Source organism: Labeo rohita, unplaced genomic scaffold (assembly GCF_022985175.1).
Source record: "Labeo rohita strain BAU-BD-2019 unplaced genomic scaffold, IGBB_LRoh.1.0 scaffold_98, whole genome shotgun sequence".
NCBI classification, from domain to species: domain Eukaryota; kingdom Metazoa; phylum Chordata; class Actinopteri; order Cypriniformes; family Cyprinidae; genus Labeo; species Labeo rohita.
In genome coordinates this window covers 334,614-357,190 of record NW_026129942.1, presented here as the reverse complement: position 1 = coordinate 357,190, position 22,577 = coordinate 334,614, and the positions used below count along the sequence as shown (strand labels likewise).

General features: G+C 35.3%; 1 protein-coding gene across 1 annotated transcript in view; it reads right to left on the bottom strand.

The window, feature by feature from the left end:
• si:dkeyp-9d4.3 (caskin-2) overlaps positions 1-22,577 on the bottom strand; it is a 55,808-nt gene that overhangs the window by 9,414 nt on the left and 23,817 nt on the right. The window contains 10 exon segments of the mRNA XM_051105393.1: positions 1,513-1,752; positions 7,218-7,332; positions 7,540-7,634; positions 7,732-7,840; positions 8,797-8,905; positions 10,296-10,417; positions 13,361-13,456; positions 13,539-13,684; positions 13,819-13,916; positions 16,213-16,264. Of these exon segments, the coding sequence (XP_050961350.1) occupies positions 1,513-1,752; positions 7,218-7,332; positions 7,540-7,634; positions 7,732-7,840; positions 8,797-8,905; positions 10,296-10,417; positions 13,361-13,456; positions 13,539-13,684; positions 13,819-13,916; positions 16,213-16,264 (1,182 nt within the window).

The window sequence follows — 22,577 nt, the reverse complement described above, 5'->3', positions numbered from 1 at the left end:
TATACAGTGATGTAAGAACTAAAAAAAGTTTACTTTGCAAACTTCTAATTGGCAACCACAGATGCACACCGAGGGAGCAGATAGCAAAGGGATCATTTAGGGCAGTTTAAATGGACTGTAGCATATCCGTCAGTAATCTGGGAGCCTTGCTGATGAAAATATACAACATGTTTGCAAATACAGTTTCATGCAAAAATATTCAAACCCCTTACTGAATTACAAAACTTACAGTTAGCTGTGAAATTTTATGTGTAGTACAGAAACAAACAGAGCCCCAGTCCTATAACATAGTTATTTTCAGACTGGTGGTAATACACTACCAGTCAAAAGTTTTTAAACAGTAAGTTTTTTTTTTTAAATAATTCTCTTCTGCTCACCATCCTGCATTTATCTGATCCAAAATACAGCAAAATCAGTAATATAGTGAAATATTTTTACTATTTAAAATGACCGCTTTCTATTTGAATATATTTAAAAATGTAATTTGTTCCTGTGATCAAAGCAAAAAAAAATTACAGAAATTAATACTTTTATTTAGCAAGGATGCTTCATCAGAGAAACCTGAAAAAATTCTACTCAGCTGTTTTCAACACAATAATAATAATAAATGTTTTTTGAGCAGCAAATCAGAATATTAGAATGATTTCTGAAGTATCATGTGACACCTAATGATGCTAAAAATTCTGCTTTGAAATCACAGGAATAAATTACATTTTAAAATATATTCAAATAGAAAATAATTATTTTAAATAGTAAAAATATTTCAACATTTTTTCAGTTTTTGCTGTACTTAGCATGCATTGTGAGCAGAAGAGACTTCTTTAAAACAACATTAAAAATCTTACTGTTCATAAACTTTTGACCGGTAGTGTATATTTAAAAGAAATTTCTTGTGCTCAACTAGAATGCAGTAATTTGATCAGAAATACAGTAAAAACAGTAATATAAACTATTATTAAAATTTCAAATATTTATATTTTAATATATTTTAAAAAGAAATTAATTCCTGTGATGCAAAGCTGAATTTTCAGCATCATTCAGTGTCACACGATCCTTCAGAAATCATTCTAATGTGTTGATTTGCTGTTCAAGAAACATTTCTTATTATTCATTATGCTGCTCAATATTTTTGAGGAAGCTGGGATATATTTTTTTTTTTTAGGTTTCTTAGATTTTAGGTTTAAACAAGCAGCATTTATTAATATAATTTCTGTAACGTTATAAATGTTTTTACTGTCACCCATTTCTCCTCACTGAATAAAAGTATTAATTTCTATTAAAAAAATAAACTTTTGAACAGTAATGTATATGATATATAATCAATAAATCCTAAATAATATATGCTTTTTTCACATACGAGTTTGCCAAAGACATTCAGATTCACATCTGTTTACTGCATTTTACCATGCTCATGAAGTAAAAAAAGAAAAAAAAAGCCAGGTGTATGATATGATACACTCATGATGGGTAAAAGTGTGTGTTTTTCTGACTGTGTTATGTGGGTGTTTATACCTGTCTCTTTTTGCGGCTCCTCTGAGCAGGAGGAGGCTGGTTCATACCCAAATGTGCTGCAGGTAGGCATATTATAGCCAAATGAGGTGAAGAGGGGCTGATGGGTAAGGGGCTGGGTAGGAGGGGGAGGGGGAGTGAGGGGCAGAGAAAAAATGTGGGAGGAGTCACCGTTCACCAAGACAACTGAACCAATTGCTGGCGGACGGATCTGTATCTTAAGATACTGTTGGGTTGAGGGACCTGGGTACAACAAAACGGCAACACCAAAAAAACACAAACAACAAGAACAAGAACAACAAAAAAACAGGAAAGGAAACACAAAACAAAACATGTTCAAGCAAAAATGTCTAACTCTATTGTTGAGCTTAACTTTACCCTGTAAGTTAACATGCAATGTGAAAATGAACTTATGTACATTTAAGTATAGGAAACTAAATTCAAAAACAAAAAACTATACTCATGCATACTACTTCCACAAAACATATACTTGCAATGCATTCCCTCCAAAAACATATTTATAGCTGATCTATGTGCTATGCATGCAGACTACATTCATGCATGGGAAAGGAAGATAATGGTGATTGGAAGTGCATTGGAGTGTCGTCTATGTACACTACCAGTCAAAATTTTTAAAATGTTTTTAGAGTCTCTTCTGCTCACCAAGCCTGCATTTATTTGATACAAAGTACGGCAAAAACAGTACAATTTTGAAATATTTTTGGTGTTTAAAATAACTGTTTCCTATTTAAATATATTTTAAAATGTAATTTATCCCTGTGATTTAAAAGCTGAATTTTTAGCATTTTTACTCCGGTCACATGATCCTTCAAAAATCATTTTAATATTTTGATTTGCTGCTCAAAAAATGTATTAATAATATTATTGTTGAAAACAGCTAAGTAGAAATTTTTCAAGTTTCTTTGTTGAATAGAAAGTTTTGAAAAACAGCATTTATCTGAAATAGAAATCTTTTGTAACATTACACATCTTTATCATCACTTTTGATCAATTTAAATTCCACACACATCCTTGCTAAATAAAAGTATTAATTTCTATAATTTCTATAATAAAAAAAAACAACACTGACTCCAAGATTTTGAATAGTATAGTGTTTAATGTTACAAAAGCTTTTTATTTAAGATAAATGCTGATCTTTGGATCTTTCTATTCATCAAAGAATCCTGACAAAAATGTACTCAACTGTTTTAAATATTGATAATAATAATAAAAATGTTTCTTGAACAGCAAATCAGCAAATTAGAATGATTTCTGAAGGATCATGTGACACTGAAGACTGGAGTAATGATGTGAAAATTTAGCTTTGATCACAGAAATAAATGACAAATATATAATATATATTCAAATAGAAAACAGTTATTTTAAATTAAACACATTTTTTACTGTTTTTGCTATACTTTGAGTCAAATAAATGCAGGCTTGGTGAGCAGAAGAGACTTCTTTAAAAAACATTAAATATCTTACTGTTCAAAAACTTTTGACTGGTAGTGTACACCAAGCAGTATACCTGTATATTACAGTTCAATATTTGTGTATTTCAATATTGAAATAAAAAATTGTCAAAAAGTGTAAAGTAAAACCCAGGAATGGATTTTGTAATCACACAGCCCATAGAGCCCCACTGGGAGTCTATGGCACATACCTGTACCACTGATTTTAACGATGCAAATATTGATATTCATCTGACAAGAGGCTCTAAACACACTATTTAGGGTCTCAGACTTCAGTGGAAGAGCATTGAATGTGCTGTTTGCTTTGGAAATAAAATGAGCTTGTAGTTAACACTCACATGCTCACGTGTACATAAACACAGTGCCACACTTCACTGTGAAACCTGCAGCTATATGCACCTTTGCAAAATGATAATAACATTAAGCCACTTCGTTTTCTTTTGATTAATTGTGCAGCCCTATTTTTTGGTCTTGCCTCGAAGCCCAGCTTCTCTCAAATGAACTGGATCCCAACACAGCATCAATGGCAAAACCCATGGCACTGGTTAACTAGTTCGAGAGGTATTTTTTACATAAAAAATTAGAAGCACCAGATTAATACATGTAAATACATTCTGACACTGATAAGTGATGTTGTTTCTTCACTTTTGAGAAGCAGCAGCCGCCACTGATCTGCATGTATGAATGTGTGAAAGCCTGTTTGCATGTGTGTGAATGTGCAGAAGTGAGAATCCACTGATGTGAGTTGAAAGAAAATAAATGGAGGCATAAAACGATGGTACAGGTGGACTCGGAGATGACCGAACAGTGACAGATAGATGAGCCACTCTCATCTGCCCTATTTGTCACTCTCTCTCTTTCATCTCTTCGAGCTGACGCCTCTAATTAGAATCACTTGACTGATGATAAAGGGCAGGACAGTTGGATATAGAGCGAATGAACGACCACCCACACACATACACTAGGAATGGGCATGAGTATACATTTTGAAATACAGACAGCAATGATCAGTAATCAGTTATGAAAATACAATTGTGTGACTTAATTTTGTTAAAAACATTTCAACTATTTATTTTTATTTACTTTATTTGTAATGTGCTGCTATGTGGTTACTATGGTGTTCTTGGTGGTTTAATTTAAAGGAGACCTAATATGTTTCTTTTTACAATATGTACTATAAGTCTCAGATGTCCCAAGAATGCAATGAGTTTCAGCTCAAAATACCATACAGATCATTTATTATATTATTTTGAAAAAGGCCATTTTAAGTGGAAGCAAAAACACACTGTTTTCGTGCACGCTCTTTAAATGCAAATGAGCTGCTGCTCCTCACCAATGTTGCCAAGTCTGCGTTTTTCCCGTGGAATTGGGCTACTTTAACACTGTTGCCGCTGGTTGTTTTTCATGTCCGCGGGTTGAACTGACCCCAGTAATGTGATATTATCCCCTTAGAATGCAAATTTTACCAGGGGAAGCCCACCAAAAACGTGTATTTTACCCCACAGAACGCAATTTTTAAAGGGGTGCTATTATGCTTTTTCACTTTTTGAACTTTAGTCAGTATGTGGTGTGTATCTTTGGGCATAAAAAAGATCTACACAGTTACAGTTCTCAAAGTCCACTCCAAAAGGAGATATTTCGTTTTAAAAAAATTCCTTTTCAACTACTACAACGAACGGCTCCTTTGGACTACAACGTTTGTTTTCTGCATGCAATGATGTCACAACGCGGTCCATTAGAATATCATTAAATTAAATCCCGCCTACAGAAATTCGAATTGTTGGAGCACACCACATCGCAGACGAGTGCAGTGTGTGATAAGAGATTTATTCATCATACAGTGTAGATAGCTTCACTTATAACGCGACTGTTTTTTAAAATGCATAAGCTTGCACTAAAATAGGCTAGGCTGATTAGTGATGATGTTCTTTGATAATATTAGGCTGCTTTTAGCCTTATGCTGGAGCTGGTTTCAGGCAATGAAACTTAAGTATGTAAATAATTAGCATGATAATATCATGTATTGGTGATCTCACAGGCTGAGGATAGGACCCAACACTACTGTAGTGTATTATTTACTCACCCTCCATGCATCCTAGGTGTATATGACTTCGTTCTTTCAGACAAATGCAATCTGAGTTATATTAAAATTTATCCTGGCACTCCCAAGCTTTAGAATGGCATAGACGGGTGTTTCTCCTCATCAGTCCAAAACAAGTCCAATAATATGCATCCATCTATAATAAAAAGTGGCTCACACGGCTCCAGGGGGTTAATAAAGGCCTCCTGTAGCGAATCGATGCGTTTTTGTAAGAAAAATATCCTTATTTAAAACATAAAAATCACTTTAATCTAGCTTGCGCTAACACAGAACTTGCTTCTTTGACAAGGGGTGTGGCAGCACTGAAATACAAAGCTGTTCACCAATCACAACGCAGTGGGACAGCTAACCAATCACAACACATTTCGTTTTTCGCAAGGCTGGCTATCATTAAACCCGGAACTAATCGAGCTTTATGTGTCAGGCTGGGAGAAATGTATTGTTATAATATAAATTATGTTAAAAATAATGCGTTTTTCAAACCACCAAGCACGAGAGCATGCTCTAGTACACCCCCAAAAAAAATTAAGACTTTGTAAAAGAGCATAATAGGACCCCTTTAATAGGGAAAGCCCCTCGAAACGCGATTGGCCTAGTTTTGGGTAGCAATTGGGTAGGTTTTGTTGTGAAAAAAACACAACAAACAAAAGGCTTTGCCTTTACAGCTAATGCCTAAGATACTTTGATTAAAAAACATCTGTTTGGTTTTGATTATCATGTCTATTGTGCTGAAATCATGCGTTTTAAATACTAGTTTAAACTTCTGATATAAGTTTTTCTGAGCTCACACATCCAAAGCATGTGCATAAAAAGTGGCTGTCACATGGCATGCGAGTACTAAACTAAGTTCTCTTTCATGTCTTATTGCGCTTGAACTGTCAAATACACATAAGTTTATGTTTAAATACAAATGAGTTACAAAAAAGGTGCAGATTAATGGGCAGTAATTTTATAATAAGATAAGCAAAATCTGGCTCGTTTTTCACATGCTCGCAGAGAAAGGGTTAACTTACTGGGTTGTCCTTTTTTACACAGTTTCTGGGATGGTAGATACACCGGGAACCCAATTATAGCACTTAAACTCAGATGAAGTCCGAATTTCATGATATGTCACCTTTAATGCATTGCTATGGTCTTCTGGGAAGCCTTTTAAAGTGCTGTCTTTTTTCTTTTCTTTTTTTTTACTGTATATTTGCAGATATTTATGCTAAGTTCGCATACTTCTTTCTGAAAAACAAAAAACAAAGCTACAGCCAGTTATACTACTTTGAAATGTGTGTTTTGTGTCGGAATGTCTGTTTTGGTCTGTGTGATTCCACCCACTGCTAGTTTACCCAATAGTATTTAAACACCCTAGGTTGCCAGTTGTTAGAAATCACAGCATACAAACTGGGTCAGAGATTGCAGATTCTACCCAACATAAAAATCCTTGGCATCCATCTAAAACCCTTTATGATTGGAGGAATATTAAAACCAGAATAAATTAACTCATCAACTTACAGTGTAAGGCTTATCGCTATCCACTGTCAATTCAGTTTGTTTATGTTGCATATCTGGCAACTCGTGTGAGTGTTAAGTCTGAGGAGGACAACAATTCTCGACAGTATTTTAAAGTATCCATTTCAACTGCTAGCTGTCAATATTACACACTGCACCTTTAATGAAGTGCTATGTGGTTACTAGGGTGTTCTTGGTGGTTAGGCAAACTGTCCACTATATGTCTCTTTGATAGACTGGTCTTACAGTCAATATAACTCTATGGGATTTCATCATTTGTCAGAAAAAACATCTCATTACTTTCTCTCTTCAGCAAGTTGTGTCAGCAGGTTTGTTCCAATAGCAATAGTGCTGTTTACTTCCTTAGTACTATTGTTGATTTATCTACCTACTTCTTCTAAGCACTCAAGTGGATGAAATAAATAAAATGCCCATCCCTAACACACACACAAAAATGAATACACAGTGCTCATATGTGTGCAGAAATGCATGCAATAAATCAAAATCATTCAAACACACTCACACATGGACATTTATTTAAGTACCAGGTAGATGAGCTTCAGATTGACCTTAATGTAAAATGTGCATATGTGTCACATGACATCCTAGAAGGCTCATGTGATGATGCGATGACACACCTGCCCTTTTGATGACTTCCACCATGTTGGACGGAAAGTAACCCACACGGTCATTTCCTGTACGGTTGTCATGGATACAGCCCTTCCATCGTCCATCAGAATGCTGCTCCAAGACCTGAGGACCAAATAGAAATGTTCCAGAACAAGAATTATTATTTTGAAAATTCAAAAGAACATTTAAAATGATTTTGAAACATTATTTTGTATAAAAAAAGTGTTAAAAAAGAAATATATGCATGACATCCCTGGGTGTAAGGGTTGGTTAAGCTTCAGAAGATACACCCCTTGCTACATTGTTACAGTTCAAGAATTGCTTCATTACCGTGATGATGTCGCCCGCTTTAATATTGAGGCTTGTCAGGTCATAGTTGTTGCAGTAATCCTTGAGAGCCCTCACTTGCATGGCAGCCGATGCATCTGTATGCAGGAACACACACACAGATACCAGCAAATTTAGAAACCCTTGGACATTTCTATGTGAATTTGTGTTTTCAGAAACTCCTTCCTATTGTACCTCTCAGCATCTGTTTGATTTCCTTGCTGGCTTGGGTAGTGGTAAACTGGTTAACAATATCCAGCGCTGTCTGACAGTATGTATTTCTCACCCCGGCACTGATACCACTCTGAAAAGGTAGAAAACACATTTGCATGGTACATAGTGGTTACGCTGTCGATACAGATATGAGAGTGCACACTTTTATATATGTGAACATAAACTCCCAAACCAAAATGAACAAATTAAGTACTAAATGCAAGTAAAATTGACTTTGGCATGGTTTTGGGATCATGTGACGTTAACAGCTGGTAAGAAAAGAATCAATTACTTTTTAAAACATATGAACATGATAAAATACAGGGGTTGGACAATGAAACTGAAACACTGGCCAATATAGTGTTGGAGGTTTCATGGATATGTTTGCACAGCCTGGTGGCCTATCTTCACTGATTGCACACTGCACCAGTAAGAGCAGAGAGTGAAGGTTGACTATGTGCACCCAATGGATCAAACATTGTACCCTGAAAGTAGTGCCTTGTATCAGGATGATAATGCACCAATACACACAACAAGGCTGGTGACAGAGTGGTTTGATGAACATGAAAGTGAAGATGAACATCTCCCATGGCCTGCACAGTCACCAGATCTGAATATTATTGAGGGATGTTTTGGAAGAGCGAGTTAGGAAAAGTTTTCCTACGCCAGCATCATGTAGTGACCTGGCCACTTTTTTTTTTTGCAAGAGGAGAATAGCTTAAAATCCTTCTGGCTACTGTGCAGGACTTATATTTGTCATTCCCAGGATGAAATGATGCTGCATTGGGCACAAAAAGGCTCAACAACGTACTAATTGTTTTTAAAAAAAACAGGTGTTTCAGTTTTATTGTCCAACCCCTGTATTTTATAATATTACTGTTTTAATGTATTTTTCATCAAAATAATGCAGTTTTGTTAAGCCTAACAGACATCTTTCATAAACATTAAAATATCTTGCACAGTCTAAATGTTTGAATGGCAGTGTATATAAAAAAAATAATAAAAATGAATGCATACTGTTGGCAAGCAGTCAAATGAATTACTCACATCCAGCAGCAGTCGTACAGCCTCGGTTTTCCCGCAGAGAGCAGCTTCATGCAACGCTGTGCCTGATTTCGTCTGTCGGTTTATATCTATGCCAGCCTGTATCAGTAACCTGAGCACATACACACAGGAAAACTCTATAAAAGCATGTATTTTTTTCGTTTAAACACTAAAAGACTTCTTTCACAACACTATTCTAAACAGTAAACAAAAAAGAAGTCTAAAAAACACACCAGGAAAAAGGTTATTAAAATAAAAACATAAAGGGTTCAAACACATGAAATGTGAGTAATTATAAATTTGCAGCCATTTAAATTAAGTCTCAAATGTGTCCTGTACAACTAAACACGCATTCATATTGATCCAGAAACAGTCTAAAATGTACGCTGAGTAATGAAATCGCTAATTAACATTGTGCGTCATAGGCAGTGATGGCACTGTCTATCAAAGGGAAAAACGAGGACGAGCGCTTTGAATGTGTGTGTGCGAATCTAATGAATGAAGCCTCCAGGGACTGATCGGACAGCCCACAGTGCCTTTCATTTCTCTCATCATCCCCGATCCCTTTGCTCCTGACCTGTCTTAGCACATCAGTCATGCAGTTTTGTGTCAGTGAGCTAAGTGCTGTGTCAGGATTTCGCACCATCAATGTCTGTCCCATTGTAAAGCATTTAAATGAAAGCAGTAATAAAAACTGTACAATTACTTGTTAAAAAAAAGAGTTTTGCAGACTTTACCTACACTACCATTCAAAGGTTTGTGGTAAGATTTTTTGGTCACACTTTTATTTTAAGGTCCAGTTCTTGCTATTAATAAAGAATTAACTACTTTTGCCTCAATAAACTCCTAATTTGCTCCTTATTAATAGTTAGTAAGGTACAGTAGTTGTTAAGTTTAGGTATTGGCTGCGATTAGGAATGCAGATGGTCATGTAGAATAATGCTTTATAAGTACTAATAAACAGGCAATATGTTATTAATAGGCATGCTAATAAGCAACTAGTTAATAGTAAGAATTGGTCCCTATACTGAAATGTTAAATTTTTTTTTTTAATGTTTCTTCAAAGAAGTCTTTTAAGCTTATTAACAATAGTATGTATATATATATATATATATATATATGTATATATATATATATATTTTATATATATAATTTAGAATTATATATATAATTTATATTTTTGTGGAAATCATTTGTGGAAAACAGTTTTTGTGGGATTAACCCGTCGTGGTAAAACAAGAATTCATGATTCATGATATTAAAAATATAGATGATAAATCTGTTCTAATAACCTCAGTGGATAGTTTAAAATTTAAGTTCGAATACAAGTCAAATAACGTGCAATATACGAGCACTTTTATAATAATGTGATCACTTGAGCTATACCAGTAAATATAGGTTGCATGTACATAACCTTACTTGTAAGATGTAACCTAAATGATGAATAAAGTGCATATGTGTAATAATAAAGTCCAGAAATGCGAAGTCTAGTGATCACCTACTTGATGATCTCGATATGTCCATTCTTAGCAGCCAAATGGAGCGGGCTGATGCCATTTGGATCGGAGGGCTTCGGTTCTAACATTGCAGCACACATGTTACTGCTCAGGAGCAATTGCACCACCTGTAGAACACACAGAAAAGATGAATGTATGCTGCACAAATACAGCGTACATAGGTGTGTAATGTCTCCTATCTGATTTGCTATGTATTCATGATTTCATGCTTTATTTATTTAAAGGGATAGTTCACCCAAAAATGACAATTATGTCATCATTTATATAATTTATCATCATTTATCAAAAATAAATAAATAAATACTGTGGAAGTTAATGAGGACCAGGAAACTGTTTGCTTACCAACATTCTTGAAAACATTTTCTTTTGTGTTTAGTATAATACAAATTCAGACAAGTTTGGAACAATGACAGAATTATCATTTTTGGATGATCTATCCCTTTAATTGGGAACAAGACAGATTAATTATACATAGAATGTAAAATGTGCCAGATTTAGCCAAGATGGCTCATTTTCATCTGTATTCCCAGGGTAGGTTGATGTTAAAAGAAAAGAAAAGAGAAAAAACTGTACTTCAATACAAAATTATTATACTAAAATCCTTATTAATGTCCCAGAACAAATAGTAGATTGAAGGAAAAAAATACTACAATATATATGTTTATACATAAGTATATGTCAAAAAATGTGGTATTAGAATATACAACATGGATAACCACAGTAATTTTAGATGGTTTGATTAAATGTTGGCACTGTAGCCCACAAAAATCAAACCATGATGTGCAAAATAATGAATCTGTACCTCAAACCACTATAAAAGTGCACCATATATTAAATCTTTTTACTTTATGCTGTTAAAAATGTTTTGTCAGTTTATGGTGCTGTAAATATATTTAATGTAATAGCATGCTGTAAAAGTCCTACTACCTGACTGATATCACTGAAATAGGTATGGTGAGATATCACACCTGTCTCTGTGACAGCTTTAAGCTCTGTCAACAGCAAAAAGGGATTCGATCGCTATTGTTTAGCCAATCAGAAGTCTTTGAGGCGCTTACTGCCTGTCAGTCACTTTGAGCGTTCGGGTAAGCTGACATCGGGTTCGCTGACATGTTTTTGAAGCGAGATATTTTGGAGAGAGGGAGTGATCTAATTCAGTATCTGAGTTTGGCTGGAAGTTAGCAAAACAGAACATTAAATACAGCCACTTTAACATGGAAATTGTCTTTTTAAGTGACAGAATTTATTTAATGTGAGAAATAAAACAATATATCAATAAAATAGTGACAAAATAGCTCCCTCAGTGACTCTAAACTCATAAATTTAAAAAGAGGCTTTAAAGCATTAAAGAGATGCCAAAAACACCATAAAAGTATCATAAACTCATAAATTCATATGTGGACTCATATAGTGCACGATTTTTAAAGATGATAGGTTTATGTGAGGAACAAACTGAATTTGAAGCCATTTTCAATGGATCCAGATATCTGCCCTAGCTCTCCCTAGTGTGTTGATGCGAAAAGCAGTGATTCATTCACAAATGAATCATTCTTTTAAGTGGAATCTTCTCAGTGATTCAGCTCCAGTTCTCACCTGTGGACTGAATGGTTCATTCACAAATGATTCAGTTTCAGTTTCTAGCTACTTACTGGAGGTGAAGATTATCAGTGAATTACACAAAGTAAAGATGTTTGCAGTGATGCCAGAAGCATTTTTGGGTTCCCCCAAAAAAATTTCAGTGAAAAGTTCTTAAACAGAACAAATCTTTCTTAGTGTTAAAGGAGAAGTCCACTTCCAGAGCAACAATTCACAAATAATTTACTCACCCCCTTGTCATCCAAGATGTTCATGTCTTTCTGTCTTCAGTCATGAAGAAATTATGGTTTTTAAGGAAAGCATTTCAGGATTTTTGTCCATATAATAGACTTCATTGGTGCCCCGATTTTGAACTTCCAAAATGTAGTTTAAATGCAGCTTCAAAGGGCTCTAAACGATCCCAGTTGAGGAAGAAGCTTCTTATCTAGCGAAACGATCAGTCATTTTTTTCAGTCATTTTTTGCAGTTTTTTCGACATACTCTACCTTTTTGAGCTGGAGTACACAGACGATGAACGAATGACTAGAAAAACCCAAAAAGACTCGAAACAGGTGATCTAATTCCAGTACAGAACCTAATAGGATGTTGCGCATGCGTGACTGAACAAATCACTCCCTGAGATGACTCGTTCTTCCCAAGTCACATTAAAGATTCGTTCAAAATGAAAGAATCGTTCAAGAACGACATGTGGACGCGCATCCTAGAGCCTGTGCTACACAAGCTTTTGTGCTTAAAAAGTATACAAATTTTTATTTTTCGAAAACAATGACCTATCGTTTCGCTAGATAAGACCCTTCTTCCTCGGCTGTGATCGTTTGGAAGTTCAAATTCGGGGGTGAGTAAATTATTTGTAAATTGTTGTTCTGGAAGTGGACTTCTCCTTTAAGAACATTTTAATGATATAAAGAACATTTTTCCATTATGAAGAACCATTTTTGCAATGGACAGATTCAATGGACGTAAAAAAGTTCTTCATGGAACCACAGATGCCAATAAACCTTTAGTTTAAGAGAATGATTAAATTTTTTTCCACATAAAGCGATCATATGGCTTCAGATGATTTGGAATATAGAGCATATAGATTTATAACACATTTATTGCTTTTTTAATATTTTGCAATAGCATCCAGTACCATTTAAAAAAATTCTCCTGTTGTGTTCAACGGAAGAGAGAAAGATTTGAGGGTGAGCGAATGGTGACAGAATATTAATATCTGGAGGAAACGTTCCTTTAAAACACCTAAGTTAGAATAAACTGTTATGACAATCTCTTGTGCTCATCTGGAAGCAGTGAAAACCCAGGCTGCGAGTGCACGAGGGTTTCCTGCATTTGGCTGAGAACGTGAGAAGAGGTGTATTTCCCACAATCCCACAGGGGAGCACCGCTTCTCATCTATCTATCACAAACCCCCCGCGTACACGCAGACAGACGCGCACAAACACAGCGTAACTGACCGTGACTCGTCCAAATTCGCAGGCCAAGTCTAGAGGGGTTTTCCCAGCGTGGTCTCTGAGGCAGGGGTTCGACTGATGTTGGAGCAGCATCTCGCTCTGCAAACACACACACAGTACAGAACAGTAAGTATATGTGTGTGTACAGCATGTGTCTGATTGATTATGTGTGTGAACTCACTCCTTCATAATGGCCGTGTTGTGAGGAGAGGTGTAAAGGGATCTGTCCCTCATCTGATTGGCTGTTGACTGACGAGCCCGCCTTGAGCAGCATTTTCATGGGCTCACACTTGCCCTGCCAAGCAGCGTAATGTAAGGGCCGCATCCCTTCGGAAAAAGGGAAGAGAGAGAGTTTGAATGAGAAACATATACCATTCAAAGGAAAAAAATAAATACTTTTATTAATCAAAAACAAATTAAATTGACCAAAAGAGACGTAGACGACGAATAAATGTTTGTACCTTTCTGGTCTTTGATGTCTACGACGGCTTGTGATTCAAGCAACAGTGAAATCACCTCCACATTACCATTAAGAGCAGCATGATGCAGGGCAGATAACCTATAAAACAAAAGCACACAAACAAACAATGCATTAACCATTTCTACTGACATATAGAATCTGTATAGGATTCTGGAGCGAAACCTGTGGGGTAGATTTAAAAGTAGTAAAATGTGAAAGTATCATTCATATGGCAAAAGGAACTGTACCTTTATTGTCTAATGAGAAAGACCATAGAGAATAATAAGAGTGGTGAAGTTGTAAGTAATTAAATTATCCCATTGTATTTCAAATAAATACGGAAGCCCATTCTTGTAATAAGAAAAAAGCCATAATTAGTTACGTCATAATTATGACACAAAAAGTTATATTATGAGGCAAGTCTTAATTATGAGATAAAAATCTTAATTACAACCTATGTCAAAATGAGGACATAAACAATCATAATTATGACTTAAAAAGTTGGAATCATGAAATAAAAGCTCATAATTATAACATAACTTATAATTTCAACTGTTTTTGTTATAATATTGGCCAAGCCATAATTATGACAAATTATGACAAAAATGTAAATTTGTAAAAAAAAAAAATTTTTTTTGACCTATGTTATAATTTAGACTCATAGGTAAGACCTTACAATAAAAATTTATTTATGACACATAAACATTTAGGCTGCAACGGTATTGTTTTTATGAGTCATATGAGTGGGATCGTTTGAAGCCGCATTCATTTAAACTGCATTTTGGAAGTTCAAAATTGGGACACCATAGCAGTCCATTATATGGAGAAAAATGCTGAAATGTTTTCCTCAAAAAATATAATTTCTATACAACTGAAGAAAGAAAGACATGAACATCTTGCATGACAAGGGAGTGAGGGGGTACATTAACTAAACGTTTTATTGCATAATTATGACTTGGTATCACATAACCTTTTGTGTAATAATTATGATTTACCCCAGCATGGTACTAAATCATTTAGCTGTTCAAAACAGAAGTAAAAGTGGGACCTATATTAAAGGTATATAAAATAAATTAAATCTTTTTAATAAAACATACTGATTGCCTGTTGCATAAAAACACTCTGCAAGCTAGACATTTTGATGAAATAGTGATCATTGCACACTTCACAGAATCTTTTTTTTTTTCCAATTCAGTTATACATTTTATTTCATAATGTAAGTAGAAATACAATTGCTCAAAACCTTAAAGCCATGATCAAATCTGGTATGGTAGCTGTCAGTAACAGTGTTAGCATCTCTCATTCACCAACAACCTACTATAGATACTAGATAGATATTACCATGGATTCAAAGACACCAGACGTTCAGGCAGCAGAAGACAAAAATCTAATTTTTCAAAATCTGTTTTTGATTCAGTTTCTCTCAAACAATCACACATATTTTTCTCAGTGAGAAACATGATGTTACTGTACATGTCCTGAAATTTAGTGCATTGCAATTGCCTTCAATCACCTCTACTACACTGTAATTCTCTAATAGTAGCTGAATAATAGTGACCCACAGTATTCAAATTTTAGGTTAAATAATTTGTATTTAAAATGCAATTCAATAAGGAAAAACAAACTCAGGGTAGACGATGTGTAGAACTTGTAAGCAGAAACTAAGAGAAAATCTTTAGGTGTATCTGTGTGGGTCTACTAACTACTAGGCCTGTGGTCTAAATATCGTCCTTAAACCAGCCTATATCTCCTCATGATACCTTAATCCCAATATCTTATTTCCAGCCCAAGTGCTTACAGCCTCCTGCGTAACTTTTTAGAGAGTCCCTAATCGGTCTTCATTGCACTCAACTCTACCACTTTACTCCGATCCCTCACAGCCTAACTGAGCAGGAGGCTATGACCTACTTCCACGAGTAAGAGATTTTTCTCTGCCAGAGCCCCAAGCTACGTGTGTGTATACACACACACACACTTTCTCTCTCATACTCTAATACAATGCAGTGTTTTATTAGCAACACACCTGTATTCTGCACAGTAGGAATCTTGAGAATTCATACAAAAGTTCATTCAACATCATAACCTACTGTCCAGTAGATAACTTAACCATAAAATCAAAATAGCCTGTGTGGTACTAACGTCACCAAGCACTCTTAAATTATCAACTCATTTCCTCCAACCACCTAATGGCCATTCGGGTAAATGCAATACACAAGGCAATCAATTGCTAATTAATTCAAAGTCCTGTCCTGTTTCACCTGGAAATATGTCACATTAAATTGCAAATGCAGTTTCCTGTTGACTTTAATATAGGCAATAGCCACTGAATGGTCAACATCAGCTGATCACTATATAATATAATTGATAATGTCATAGTAATACAAATGAAACTCACCCGTCTGTGTCCTGGAAATTCACGTTCACCTTCTTAGCAGCACCCAGGAGCTCTGCAGGAGAAAACAGTTTTGATTAGTTTTATTTACTATAATTATGAGGAAAGATGTTTAATTAATTTGGCCAAACTGACGTATGTGTTAAAGTAACAAAAAAGGTCTTGATCAGACATAAATATGATGCAATGATTACATATGAAAAAAATAAAAATATATATATATATATATATGTGTGTGTGTGTGTGTGTGTGTGTGTAAAAATTAAAAAATTTATTTAAAAAATTTAAATATTTTTAAATAATTAATTAATTTAAAAAATAATAAATTATTGATTGACTGGTTCTGTGGAAGCTGGTTTTTGCCACTGAATAAAAAATAATAACAATAAAAAAAGGTAATTGTGATTCTCAGAATTGTGAGATATAAACTCGCAATTTCGAGTTTCGAAGTCAGAATTTTGATATAAAGTCACAGTTATGACTTTTCTTAGAATTGCGTGATATGAACTCACAACTGTGAGAAATAAAGTCAGAATTGTAAGATAAAAACTCGAAATTCTGACTTTTTTCTCACAATTGTGAGTTTATATCTTGCAATTCTGAATTTTTTTTCTTGAAATTCTGACTTTTTTCACATGGCAAGATACAAACTCGCAATTGCGAGATGTAAAGTCCAATTATGAGGAGTAAAAGAAGACTGATATGTTCTCAGAATTGCAAGTTTATATCACAGTTCTGAGGAAAAAAAAGTCAGAGTTGTGAGATAAAAAGTTACAATTACTTTTTTCATTTTTGATTCAGTTTTTTTATTGTAGATTACATGTCAAACATTAATAATAATAAATATCATTTAATATTTCTGAAAAACACTCTGTATGATGTGCAAATACACTGAAATATTGCTGAAAATATACCAAATGTTTATAAGTATTTCATGCTGAAAAAGTACACAAATCACATAAAAGTTCACTTTAAGTTCTATGAATATATTCAAATTTAAAAGGCATTCTTAATTACATTCTAAATGATTTCATGCTTTGAAGCAGAGCCCTAATTAGCAGGTACAAAATACTTTCCCGCCATGTTCATATCGAGGACTAAGGTCAAAGCGAGACGTGGATCAGTCACAGAGGGGATTCCTCTCAGTCAAAGCCAGCAGGTAAAGTTTCCATTCATTAAACTCAAGCAAAAACTGTTTAATCACAGCTGGTTATGAGCCACACACTCACACAAGCACATATTACAAAAACACTGACAATCCTAATCAAAATCAAAGCTATGCATTAAATTCTGGGTGATATTTCAATCAAATGTCTATGGCTTGATATATTAATCTCCAGATGTATGTGTGTGTTTGTGTGTGTGTGTGTGTGTGTGTGTGTGTGTGTGTGCTAAATGAAAGCGGTCCAGATGGCAGCCTTGTCAGAGGGTGAGACAGGCGATGGGGGTGCAGAGACAGACAGAAAGCGAGATAAATTTATAATGCAGGGAAATATCACTAAACGGTGAAAATAAACAACCTGCATGTGTGTGTATGTGTGTGTGCTGCTCATTTGACCTTAATAGCAGTCTTATTCTACTAAACATGCTTAAGAAGCTATTTATTATGCATAGATGATATTATTATTCATACTCGCTGATCACAGCCCAATCAATTATGCTTATGCTTCGGTGAGGATGATGAATTAGTTAATTAATTTCCCTATTCAACATTATCTCTTGAAAACAGTAAATTAATAGATATGTAATTATTGCACATTTAATATACATCAACTAATTAAGCATCTCATTTTGTATCTCTAAGTCACCTTCAGAAACATTACGCAGTGAAATGATAAGAACGCAAATGAGCATCTCCATGACGACTCAGTGTCACTGTGATGCTAATTAGAGAATGTGACAGAAGTACCATGGCAACGCCTCACCTGGAGATGCTACGCAATGTCTCTTTAGTAACCGCGGTGATAATATCATGATAAACGAGAAAGTTATGGGTAGAAGCATGCATTTTCTATACATTTACAAACTGGCAGCCGTACAGTCGCACACCATGAGGTGTTTTGGAACTCGGTCATAATCCTTCCATGTGATAAATTATTCATACCATTATCACTGCAACCTCATTGGTGCCTGTTGCTATGGAAACCTTGACCTTAACCATGACAATAACAATCAGTGTTGCCCAGCCCCTGCTCACGAGCACACAAAGTCTCAAACGTTCTTTAATACTCATCTTCCGCTTGGACCCTCTTTCAGTGATGCATTCAGTTTATTCACAGCTTTATGCTCCAAAAGACCCAGCTGGAGTGTTTGGGAGTGTGTAAGTCTTGGGAATCTACAAGAGGTTAAGGGTTAAGATGATATAATCCATCATCTGTCATGGCAAAATGCTGAAATCAAATTTTTGCTCCAAAACATAACAAGAATTCTCGCCAAACAATGCTCAAAAAGAACGGAAATCCCTGGCATTATGTTGTCATACAGTCTATGGCCTTTTAAAAGATTAGGTCACACAAAAATGAAAATCTTGACATTATTTACTCACCCATGTTGCTCCAAACTGAGAAAAACACAAAATGAGAAGTACAGGTGCATCTCAATAAATTAGAATGTCGTGGAAAAGTTCATTTATTTCAGTAATTCAACTCAAACTGTGAAACTTGTGTATTTAATAAATTCAAGGCACGCAGACTGAAGTAGCTTAAGTCTTTGGTTCTTTTAATTGTGATGATTTTGGCTCACATTTAACAAAAACCCACAAATTCACTATCTCAACAAATTAGAATACTTCGTAAGACCAATAAAAAAAAACATTTTTAGTGAATTGTTGGCCTTCTGGAAAGTATGTTCACTTACTGTATATGTACTCAATACTTGATAGGAGCTCCTTTTGCTTTAATTACTGCCTCAATTCGGCGTAGCATGGATGTGATCAGTCTGTGGCACTTCTGAGGTGGTATGGAAGCCCAGGTTTCTTCGACAGTGGCCTTCAGATCATCTGCACTGGTCTCTTGTTTCTCATTTTCCTCTTGACAATACCCAATAGATTCTCTATGGGGTTCAGGTTTGGTGAGTTTGCTGGCCAGTCAAGCACACCAACACCATGGTCATTTAACCAACTTTTGGTGCTTTTGGCAGTGTGGGCAGGTGCCAAATCCTACTGAAAAATGAAATCAGCATCTTTAAAAAGCTGGTCAGCAGAAGGAAGCAAGAAGTGCTCTAAAATTTCTTGGTAAACGGGTGCAGTGACTTTGGTTTTCAAAAAACACAGTGGACCAAAACCAGCAGATGAAATTGCACCTCAAATCATCATAGACTGTGGAAACTTAACACTGGACTTCAAGCGACTTGGGCTTTGAGCTTCTCCACCCTTCCTCCAGACTCTAGGACCTTGGTTTCCAAATGAAATACAAAAGTTGCTCTCATCTGAAAAGAGGACTTTGGGCCACTGGGCAACAGTCCATTTCTTCTTCTCTTTAGTCCAGGTAAGACGCCTCTGACGTTGTCTGTGGTTCAGGAGTGGCTTAACAAGAGGAATACGACAACTGTAGCCAAATTCCTTGACACATCTGTGTGTGGTGGCTCTTGATGCCTTGACCCCAGCCTCAGTCCATTCTTTGTGAAGTACACCCAAATTCTTGAATCGATTTTGCTTGACAAGCCTCTCAAGACTGTGGTTCTCTCGGTTGGTTGTGGACCCTTTTCTTCCACACTTTTTCCTTCCACTCAACTTTCTGTTAACATGCTTGGATACAGCACTCTGTGAAAAGCCAGCTTCTTTGGCAATAATTGTTTGTGGCTTACCCTTCTTGTGAAGGGTGTCAATGATTGTCTTCTGGACAACCGTCAGATCAGCAGTCTTCCCCATGATTGTGTAGCCTAGCCAACCAAACTGAGAGACCATTTTGAAGGCTCAGGAAATCTTTGCAGGTGTTTTGAGTTGATTAGCTGATTGGCATGTCACCATATTCTAATTTGTTGAGATAGTGAATTGGTGGGTTTTTGTTAAATGTGAGCCAAAATCATCACAATTAAAAGAACCAAAGACTTAAACTACTTCAGTCTGTGTACATTGAATTTATTTAATACAAGTTTCACAATTTGAGTTGAATTACTGAAATAAATGAACTTTTCCACAACATTCTAATTTATTGAGATGCACCTGTCTAACAGAATGTCCGAGCTGCTCTCATCCTTAACTCTCAAGCATCCTTTGGGACAAATTTGGGCAAATTCTTTTTAATTTGTCCTTCGTGGACAAAAACGGGCACCCATAGGAAATGAATGGGAAATACTAAAATTCAGAGCATTTTTTTTTGTCTAGTAAAAATCAATAAATCCAACACAATGCAGATCATACATACACATAAATGAAGGGGTGAGTCTATACAACATTCTCAATGTGGTAAGCACTCACACTCACAAATGCACAAACCCATATTCAAGCATTAAATGAGGCTAAAAGATATGTTTTATTTTTTATTTTGTCGAATAAAAACAGTCACACGTGTCAGTGCCAATAGCCTTGTGGGCAGCGCACTGACATACAGTGCCATTGTGCTCCGGGCATCCCCTGTTTGAATCCTGACTCGAGGACCTTTCCTGATCCTGCCCCCATCTCTCTCTCCCCCTTTGCTTCCTGTCCTTTCTGATCTGTCCTGTCCTAATAAAACAGGCAAAATGCCAAAAAAAAAAAAAAAAAAAACAGTCACACATACAAAATCAAAAAAAATGTCTGGAACATGCTACTTTATTGTTTATTCTTACCTGTTTGGCACCATTTGGTTCCATTTTACTTTTTTGAGTTATTGAAATTTTTTTTTCTTTTTTTAGAAATAAATGATTACTCTGTCTCCTGCTTTGTATTTTCCTTATAGCATGGTCAGATGGTCAGATTTGTCTGTAAGCATATTTTTGCATGTTTGTTTAGTCCCATCCAACACAAATGTTTTGTTGTTGTTGTTGTTTTAATCTACACTTTTAACTTGTGATAAAATCTACAACTTAAGAGGTTGAGTTCGTTACAACAGTGGTTTATAGATTTCAGCCTATATGAAGCCATTGAGTACTACGGCCATGTAGTGGCTATTAATATTTTTGATATTTTGATACTTAGGTTTTGGCTGGCTGAACTGTTGGAATATATATATATGTATATATATATATATATATATATATATATACATATATATATATTCCAACAGTTCAGCCAGCCAAAACCTAAGTATCAAAATATCAAAAATATTAATAGCCACTACATGGCCGTAGTACTCAATGGCTTCATATAGGCTGAAATCTATAAACCACTGTTGTAACGAACTCAACCTCTTAAGTTGTAGATTTTATCACAAGTTAAAAGTGTAGATTAAAACAACAACAACAACAAAACATTTGTGTTGGATGGGACTAAACAAACATGCAAAAATATGCTTACAGACAAATCTGACCATCTGACCATGCTATAAGGAAAATACAAAGCAGGAGACAGAGTAATCATTTATTTCTAAAAAAAGAAAAAAAAATTTCAATAACTCAAAAAAGTAAAATGGAACCAAATGGTGCCAAACAGGTAAGAATAAACAATAAAGTAGCATGTTCCAGACATTTTTTTTGATTTTGTATGTGTGACTGTTTTTTTTTTTTTTTTTTTTGGCATTTTGCCTGTTTTATTAGGACAGGACAGATCAGAAAGGACAGGAAGCAAAGGGGGAGAGAGAGATGGGGGCAGGATCAGGAAAGGTCCTCGAGTCAGGATTCAAACAGGGGATGCCCGGAGCACAATGGCACTGTATGTCAGTGCGCTGCCCACAAGGCTATTGGCACTGACACATGTGACTGTTTTTATTCGACAAAATAAAAAATAAAACATATCTTTTAGCCTCATTTAATGCTTGAATATGGGTTTGTGCATTTGTGAGTGTGAGTGCTTACCACATTGAGAATGTTGTATAGACTCACCCCTTCATTTATGTGTATGTATGATCTGCATTGTGTTGGATTTATTGATTTTTACTAGACAAAAAAAAAAAATGCTCTGAATTTTAGTATTTCCCATTCATTTCCTATGGGTGCCCGTTTTTGTCCACGAAGGACAAATTAAAAAGAATTTGCCCAAATTTGTCCCAAAGGATGCTTGAGAGTTAAGGATGAGAGCAGCTCGGACATTCTGTTAGACAGGTGCATCTCAATAAATTAGAATGTTGTGGAAAAGTTCATTTATTTCAGTAATTCAACTCAAATTGTGAAACTTGTATTAAATAAATTCAATGTACACAGACTGAAGTAGTTTAAGTCTTTGGTTCTTTTAATTGTGATGATTTTGGCTCACATTTAACAAAAACCCACCAATTCACTATCTCAACAAATTA